Source organism: Aptenodytes patagonicus, chromosome 5, assembly GCF_965638725.1.
Source record: "Aptenodytes patagonicus chromosome 5, bAptPat1.pri.cur, whole genome shotgun sequence".
Classification (NCBI taxonomy): domain Eukaryota; kingdom Metazoa; phylum Chordata; class Aves; order Sphenisciformes; family Spheniscidae; genus Aptenodytes; species Aptenodytes patagonicus.
In genome coordinates this window covers 11,689,132-11,698,604 of record NC_134953.1, presented here as the reverse complement: position 1 = coordinate 11,698,604, position 9,473 = coordinate 11,689,132, and the positions used below count along the sequence as shown (strand labels likewise).

The 9,473-nt window shown below is 43.4% G+C and overlaps 1 protein-coding gene across 1 annotated transcript; it reads right to left on the bottom strand.

Annotated features, from left to right (window-relative positions):
• Positions 1 to 1,956: 1,956 nt before the first annotated feature.
• On the bottom strand, positions 1,957 to 3,090 carry NPY4R2 (neuropeptide Y receptor Y4-2). Its single transcript, XM_076338075.1, has one exon. The coding sequence runs from the start codon at positions 3,088 to 3,090 to the stop codon at positions 1,957 to 1,959; it is 1,134 nt and encodes a 377-aa protein (XP_076194190.1).
• Between the last annotated feature and the right edge of the window lie 6,383 nt (positions 3,091 to 9,473).

Genomic DNA, 9,473 nt, shown 5'->3' with positions numbered 1-9,473 from the left:
CTGAGATATACAGGTTCTGCCCAGAATTAGAAGGGTGGCTGCATCAAAACGGCTTCTGCCTTAAGACTCTGCACACAAGAATTCAAGTCCAAACTTGAAGCTTTGCCACTGATTTCTATGCACCCAGCTCACGGCCAGAGTTTAACTCCCATTTCTGCCAGCTGAGGATATGATCTCATACTTGTTGATAGCTCTTGTTACCTTACAGCATATGGTTTTGCTCTTGTCTTCAGATACTGTATCCAACATCCATATTGCTTGTCAGACCACAGCATGGGAATAATTTTTTCCTCACCTATTTATCAATTTGTCTAACCAGAGAGCTTCCAGCTAAGGGATCCCTAGCTGTCTGCATAACTATTCATTGGGTAGCTTCAACTCAGTGCAAACCCATTGACTACAAAGAGTAACAACTGCTTATCATAGCATAATTCAGGTTGGAAATTACCTCAGGTGGTCACCTAGACCAGTCTTCTGCTAAGGTTAGTTTAACAACTCAGGACAGAATATGCTTCCATATTTCTTTAGCACTGACCTGGTTGGTCTCCTTTTTACACTTGCTGCCTTTTTTTTTTTAATCTGTTCCTTAGTATGGGCTTCTTGGGCATACCTACTTCTTGGTTTCTCAGTAGTCAGTGAGCAATGTCTCTGGCTCCAGAGGTTAAAATGAGTTTATGGTTTGTACGTTTTGTGGACAAAGACTAAAAATACCACAGATGTGAAAAAGCACGACCCTCACTTTCGTAGAGCAATTGACAATACTACCTATTTACATGTAGCTTGGCTTCAACCTGACCTGGATTCTACTTGTGTATTTTCATTGACCTTCTGCTGATTAGTTGGAATTTCAGCTCCATCTCTGTTGCTGATGCCAGCAAGTGGGACTGGTATCTGACATTTGGTTTTATTTTAACGGGAAACTGAAAGCCTCCATGCGTATGCTTATTTCTTTGGGAGCGTACCGACTCTGAAAAGACACAGTTTCTACAAACATGTTTTCATGCCCATTCTGACCTTCTGAATGAGATACTTTACAATTTAAGTACCAAGGAGCTGCTGAAGCAGAAGTGACATCTTGCTACCAAGACCTGGAATAACTCCAGTAATCCAGCCGCCGTGTACCATCATGGCATGCAGAATTAGCATTGCAGAGCTTTGTGACTGACAGCAGCAGGAATTGCAAAGTCAACCAGACTCGTTTCCATATAGATTTACAACTGGTTTTCATTTGTTTAAAAATAGTGCTCAGCATCATCTCAATGTGTTAAGAGTTTAATCCACTGAGTAACATTTTCATTTGCCACCATCCCTCAATAAGTAACTGTCATCTTTACATACCAGGGTCATTCTGTGTCCCTCCTTGCAGAGGCAATGGCTATTCACAAGCCTATATGACAGAGAGAGGAGTTTCATACAAACATCCAGTTGTTTGATGCGAACTAGATCTGCTGAAAGCTTACTGTTACCTGACGGGCTGTGAGAGTTGGTGAAGCACAAAAATTTATGTATTTACATGTCTCTTCCACTGGTGTGTCAGCCATGCATAAAAATCTTACTGAAAAACAGAGTCTTCTCTAATGCAACTTTTGGCAGCCTGCAGTGCTGAAACTGGAAGTCTGGGCTTCTAACACAGCCATGGTAGAGATGTGAGCTTAGCTGATGAACCCCGTGTCAGTCTATGCGCAACCACGGTTTAGTTACTGATCTGTCAGGGCAGCTGCGTATACATCAGCCCAGTCTCCTCAATGTCTGTACCATCTCAATGACATGAACACCTTGTGTACCGTAGGAGCTACTGTATACACTTACAACCTTCCTTTGCCTGTTCTTCCAAAAATCAGGCAGTAATGGGTTCCTGTTCACATCCCAGCTATGGCATCACCAGTTGTTTTTTATACCTACAGGTAATAATTGGTGTGTGGTGTCAGTGCGCCCCTCTGAAATGTTTTCTACTAGCTAGATAGAATTATGTCTGCAGTTCAACATCAGTGAGCCCTTAGAGATTTCAGTCTGCATGGTGGATAAAGGCAATTGATCGTATTCTTCCACTGATGCAGTTACTGAATTATGCTGGCAGCTCAGAATCAGTGACTTCACTTCTTTTTTGAAGTTGCTATTTAGGAAACCATAGATAACAGGGTTGACACAGGTGGAAGCCATAGCTACCAGGTGGCACAATGAGAAGATCAGATTGTGGTGGCAAGGTGAAATGATTTTGTAATTCCAGTCCACAATGGTGTTGAAAACATGCAGTGGTAGCCAGCAAACAGCAAAAGCAGCAACCATGGATGCTAACAAAATATTTATCCTTCTCAGCTGAACTGCTCGGTTGCTGTATTCACTCTTCTCAAACATGTCCTTTCTCTTCTGTAGACGTAAGTAGATACGCAGGTAGCAAAGTATAATGAAGAACAGCGGGATGCAATATTGCAAGAGCAGTAAAGTGGTAGTGTAGATAAGTCTCTGCTGCTCAGAAGGCCATGAGTCGATGCATATGACCTTGTCAGTGGAAAAATTCATGATGTGTGAGAGCTGCTCATACAAATCGTTAGACAAGATGGACGTGGTCAAAAAGGGCAGGGACATGAGACATGCTAAAGTCCAAATTACTCCAATTCCTAGATAGGCCTGGGAGACACTTGGCCTCCAGCCAGTCGGGTTTATGATGAGCTGGTGTCTTTCCAAAGCAATAAGGACAAGGGAAAGAATTGACACTGTCACAGATGTGCACTGAGTGAAAGAAGTCATTTTGCACATGACTTCCCCAAATATCCAGTAGTCCATCATGGTGTAAACAACGGTGAAAGGCAGACAGACAAGACACATAAACAAGTCTGAAATTATTAAGTTGGAAATTAGGATGTTGGTGACGTTGGCCTTTTCCTTCTGCCTGGCGATGACAGCAATCAGACAGATGTTTCCCACAATGCCTAGGACAGTCTCCAAGCTGTAAGAGGTGGCCAGAAAGACGGTAAGGTCAGTGATGTTCTTGCACTGATTAGAAATGTGCGTGGGGAAGCTTCGGTTTGAGCTCCAGTTCTTACTGTTCAGGAAGGGAAAACCATCATTAACAGCCCTTGTCTTATTCATCCTGAACCCCAAAATATTATCCAAAAAGGTGATAGTCAAACAGAATCTGGGTCTTCTGGAGCCAGCCTAAAAAAGGTTTTATCTGTTCTGTTTGGCTGTGGAAGATCTGGGTGTATCTGCAAAGGAAAGGAAAAAAGATTGCTTAGTTATGCTACAAGAAATTAGTCAAAAGGATGGGGGGGCAGTGAGACAGGGAAGCAAATGCCAGGGATTCTGTGTATATTCTGCAGGTCTCTTTTATATAGTTTATTAGGTCAAAATGGAACCCTTTGCTAAACTGTGCTATGGAAGTCTGTGCAACTCTATTGAATGATGACTGTTTAACTGTGTGTAATTCTGGTTTTAGAAGGTTCTGATCCAAAACTGAGCAGAAGACACATTGTGGGGTTGCATTTACCTTCAGCTGAGCTAAACATCAATGTAAAAAGTAAGGCATATTAGGTGCATAAAGCCAACACTAAAATATCTTATGGAGTTAATCTGTGAAATGCATTTGTGATTGCAGCCAGAACCCATGTTTGCTTGAGACAATCACCATGCAAAAATTCAGGCTCATATCCCCAGGAGGGATAACATCGGACAATTTTTAAAAAGTCTAAAATAATTCAAAATCATTTCAACATTTTTCAGCTTCTAGACAGCTGTGATAGGTCATGGGAACTGCAGTCCAAATTCCCTGCTTCCCCATTCTGGACGAACTCCAGTGCCCATGAGGCATTGATGTCTCCCTCTGGGTGGCCAATGTGGTCATCACAGGGTTTATCAGAAATATAGTCCAGCCTCCTGATTTTGGCTTTGAGTGAGTGATTTTGACAACCTTTCTTAATTCCTTATGAGAAGCTTCTTATTGATTCTCCCTCGGCATAATTTTGCTTTTTTTTAACCAAGAGAATTGAAGTGTTGTAATAGTATGTGCTATCTCCTGGATAGTGTTTCTGCACAGGCAGATGGGTTTGCTTCTTAGCCACTGCTGTAAGCCCTGAGCTGGGATTTTCAATGGGGTCTCAGGGAGCTGAACCCACGGAGTTAATTGGGGCTGCACACTTTTGGATATCTCACCCATAGGACTGCCTGGACTCTACCAGATGGCTCCTGGGAGCCTGTCATGATCTGCCATATCAAAGCCTGCTTTATAATCCCGACTCTAGAGTCCAAGTCCTCTATGTTCAGGAATCAAAGAAAAAAAATCTGACTTTGCTGGGAGTTCTCCTCAGGCCAGAGGCAGTTACATGCTGTACATGCTTGTGAAGTGAAAAGTAAATAAATACTTGGGGAATGACACTATTTACCCATTGCATGACCCTTTCCTCAACAATAAAATGCCACTCAAACATGTTTGTGGGGTTGTGAAAAACTTCTGAGCTTCAGAAAAAACAAGTGGTCAAGATATGAATACATAAATCACAGAATCATAGAATAGTTTGGGTTGGAAGGGACCTCAAGGTCATCTAGTCCAACCACCCTGCTGTGGGCAGGGACATCTTCAAGTAGATCAGGTTGCTCGGAGCCCCGTCCAACCTGACCTGGAATGTTTCCAGGGATGGGGCATCCACCACCTCTCTGGGCAACCTGTTCCAGTGCTTCACCACCCTCAGTGTAAAAAATTTCTTCCTTATATCTAGTCTAAATCGACCCCCCTTTAGTTTAAAGCCATTCTCCCTTGTCCTGTCGCAACAGGCCCTGCTAAAAAGTTTGCCCCCATCTTTTTTAGAAGCCCCCTTTAAGTACTGAAAGGCTGCAATAAGGTCTCCCCGAAGCCTTCTCTTCTCCAGGCTGAACAACCCCAACTCTCTCAGCCTTTCTTCATAGGAGAGGTGTTCCATCCCCCTGATCATTTTTGTGGCCCTCCTCTGGACCCACTCCAACAGGTCCGTGTCTTTCTTATGCTGAGGGCTCCAGAGCTGGACACAGTACTCCAGGTGGGGTCTCACCAGAGCAGAGGAGAGGGGCAGAATCACCTCCCTCGACCTGCTGGCCACGCTTCTTTGGATGCAGCCCAGGATACAATTGGCCTTCTGGCCTGCGAGCACATGAGCTGGCTCATGTCCAACTTTTCATCCACCAGTACCCCCAAGTCCTTCTCGGCAGGGCTGTTCTCAATCCCTTCATCCCCCAGCCTGTATTGATACCGGGGGTTGCCCCAACCCAGGTGCAGGACCTTGCACTTGGCCTTGTTGAACCTCATGAGTTTCACACAGGCCCACTTCTTGAGCTTGTCCAGGTCCCTCTGGATGGCATCTCATCCCTCTGGTGTGTCAACCGCACCGCTCAGCTCGGTGTCATCTGCAAACTTGCTGAGGGTGCACTCGATCCCACTGTCTATGTCATTGATGAAGATATTAAACAGTACCGGTCCCAATACGGACCCCTGCGGGATGCCACTCATCACCAATCTCCATCTAGACATTGAGCTGTTGACCACTACCCTCTAGATGCAACCATCTAACCAATTCCTCATCCACTGGACAGTCCACCCATCACATCCATACCTCTCCAGTTTAGGGAGAAGGATGTTGTGGGGGACCATGTCAAAGGCCTTACAGAGGTCCAGATAGACGATATCTGTAGCCCTTCCCGTGTCCACTGATGTAGTCACTCCATCATAGAAGGCCACGAGGTTGGTCAGGCAAGACTTACCCTTGGTGAAGCCATGCTGGCTGTCTCGAATCACCTCCCTGTCCTCCATCTGCCTTAGCATAGCTTCCAGGAGGATCTGTTCCATGATCTTCCCAGGCACAGAGGTGAGACTGACTGGCCTGTAGTTCCCCAGGTCTTCCTTTTTTCCCTTTTTAAAAATGGGGGTTATGTTTCCCCTTTTCCAGTCAGTGGGAACTTCACCAGACTGCCACGACTTCTCAAATACGATGGACAGTGGCTTAGCAACTTCATCCGCCAGTTCCTTCAGGACCCGCGGATGGATCTCATTGGGTCCCATGGACTTGTGCACTTTCAGGTTCCTTAGATGGTCTCAAACCTGATCTTCTCCCACAGTGGGCAGCCCTTCATTCTCCCCCCCCCCCGCCACGTGGGGACTGGGATGGTATAGTGCGCTTATCACTTGTTTGAGTAGCATTTACTGCTGAGCAACTGCATGCATAAAGGTAACCAATGCTGTACAAAAAAGCGTCCACCATGCGGCAATTTTTTGTTTGCATTGTCTTTCTTCTTACGAATTGTATTGTATGCTTCTTGAGATGTTGCTTCTCAGGAACTAACAAAAGCAATAGTGTACCGTAAATAAAAAGGTGTTTGGGATCGTTGTTCTGCTTGATTATCAAAAATTAGTACAGTCAATTATTTTGTTGCTTTGCTAGATCTGTTGATTTATCTGTCTGTAGCTATCTATATCTACCTGTCATTTATCTGTATCTATTGTCTGAGACATTCAAGACAGTCATATGAGTAAAATAATACAGTAACCTTTTCTTCCTCTTGTTCTCTCATTTCCTCAGTAGTTTAAATCTTCATTAAAGAGTACAAAGGAAATTTTCCAAACCATGGACATAGGTATGACTCTTTCTCCTCGCTCACTTTTGTGTTGTTACTCAACTTGTGTGAACAGATTGATTTATTTTCTGGAACTAAAAGAAGAAGCAATGATGATGTATGGATTGCACGGTCACATATGGGGAGGGTTGGTGCAGGGAAGAGTCTGTTTCAGCATGCAAATGGATATAGAATGAAAAACCATCAACCACACCCTTAGCTTTAAATGATTGCTGGCCAGTGGAGATACTGCATATGAAACAGAGCAAAGGGATCGGCAGCCTACAATATTATGTGGTACCAGTCAAAGGAGCTCAGTCTTGGCATTTGGACAGGACAAACAGACTCTGTTGTAAATGAACACATGAGTTTTTTACTACGGTCCCAGCCTAGTGTCCTTAGCTACAGTATCCTCGACAACAAACACATGTTTCTCTTTTGTTGCTTGAAAAATGTGTGCTGAGTTATTGCAAACATCTGTGCCCCACAGAGTATAGCCCTCTCAAGGGTCCCAGACACTTTTGGATGTGCTGAGGTGTCAGTGTGGACAACTAATAATGTTGAAGCAAAAAAAAAGAAAGTAGTGGAGCCACCTGAAAAGCAGAAGCCAGATCCCACAGCTTTAAGAGGCACATTTCCAAGAGGAATGTCAAGGGCAGAGCATGGCTGTGCATTTGTTGCAGATGGCAAACAGTGGGGATAAAAAGCGTCTCTGAAGGCTCTGCAATGCATTTTGTTGGGTTAGGAGCTCCCTCTCTTTTAACACCTTGCATTCTGCGGTGTCTCCCACAAGGTGACTGTCAAGCACTTCCTGGGCATTCATTCTCCTGGTACTGCCCAGAGGTAAAGAAGGAATTGTCACCATCTTATCACAGATAAGAGGACTGAGATAGGCAGGTGAGACATGACTTGTCCAGTGTCTTAAGGGAACCTGTGGTGCACTATGCAGTACTTAAAACTGCCTGCCAACCTCATGTCTTGGGAAAAGTCAGAGCCTAGATCACCTAGATCCATAGCTTTCCATATCTCTTATTCCAGCAGCCATAATGTAAAAAGCAGTTCTAGAAAAATAGAAAAATAAATGTTGTGGTGACCTTATCCTGTTATGGTATCCTTGGGTGGCAGATTCTCAAGGTCAGTCATTGTCAAATGCTGTGTTATCTCAAAGTGTTTGACTGCCATTCGGTTTGGTCTAAACTAAGAGCCAGTAATAAGCAACGTGTACATGCTCTGTTTAGACATTTGGATCAGATGTTAGCTAATATACTGAATCACCAATGCAGTGGGAAAAAGGGTGTCAGCCCCCTCACTGTATCAAAGGTTTGTCGATTACCCAGTAAAATATAGCAAAATCTTTATGGGCTAAAAAAACCAGCTTTTGTCTCCAGAAAGTGAAGAAATACTTACTTGGCTTATAGGAGTAAGAAGCATGCCTCCTAAATCAGTTTGCAGAGGGAGTGGAGGGAAAAGTTGGATTGGTTTTGCTTGCTTGTTTGTTTTTAAAGAGGAAAGAGTAATCCTGTTCAGAACCCTTAATGAACTTCAGGAAAGAGGTCAATAACAAAAGCTAACACACTCAAAAAGCAAGGGTTTTCTTCTCTAATTGATGCAGCATGAGATAGTTTCTCTAAAAAGTGAGTGTCACAAAAGTCTGCAGCAAATTAACAGGATACAGAACGAAAAAGAGAAGGAGCTTTCAGATTTAATCTTAGTGTAAGTTAAATTCCCCACTTACATCTTTTATAGACACTCATCACTCTGCTGTCTGTGTTGGAAGCAAGGAAGAAGAGCGGGTAAGGTCTGAAGGGTTTGTCTTGCTGAAAAACACAGCCTTCTAAACTAACGAATGTCACTCAGGTTGTCTCAAAAAAAGGAAACCAACAATCACTAGTCAGCTTGAAAGCCTTGCCCTGAAGGGCTATCTTGTATTTCCTGGAAAAATTCCTCAAAGGAAAGGGAATTCTGCAGAGATGGGTGAGGGAAAAAATGAAACCCTCAGTCGGTTCCAAGGAGACTGCTAGACAATAAATGGCCCCAAGCAGTTAATGCATGACTGCCCTTTTGAGAGACCTCTGGACTTGTAGACATCCCATGACAACCTCTATAAAAACTCTATTCCTGGAGGCAGGATAAAGCAAGGGAGTATTATCGATGCTGTGCTCTATGTGCTAACTGGAAAAGGGTGGGTCATTCTTGCAAAGCTAGTCATGATCATCCCCTGCCAGTAATCAAAAACCAGTCTCCATAGTTGTGATGGGAAGCGTGGATCAATTTCCACGTCAGACGTAAGCTGCAGAAAAAAATGTTTGCAGTGTTTGGCTTCATTATCTGGTACTCAGAAGCAATTGCTTATCTAGCTCAGAACGTAACCAGTTGCTCAAGCCATGTTTGCTGCTTTCAGTCCATAAGCCTTCCTGAGAGAAGCAATTCCTAAAGACATGAAGTGATTGTATTATTTAAAGAGTAAATTATCTGGAGTAAAGCAGCTATCATCTGCCTCTTATAAACTAGAAACAAATGAGCAGTGGAAAGGTTTAACAGAACTCTGAAATTCATACTGCAGATATTAATTGAGGTGGTGGTGACTGACTAACAGTGGTATCCCCTTTTTGCTGGCTGTGACGTTATCTCAATAAAATAGATTTGCCCTGTTTAACCTTACATCTTGGAGAAAGGTTAAAAATCAGTTGGCTATCTTTACAGGTTCCCAGGAAGGCAACACTTAACTAGAAGAGGAAACCTGCCAGTGAGTATGCACAGACATCCCATAGCAATGTTAAATCCATAAGGGATTTGGTACAATGAAATTTAATGGTGGACTCTTCATCTTTGTTTAACTCTGTGTTGAAAAAATATTGGGAGTGACTATCTTAGGTCATTGAAAAAGTTATATATGT

What these genes read in the sequence shown, in the direction of transcription:
- NPY4R2 (XM_076338075.1), bottom strand. Translation starts at nt 3,090, where the DNA reads ATGAATAAGACAAGGGCTGTTAATGATGGTTTTCCCTTCCTGAACAGT.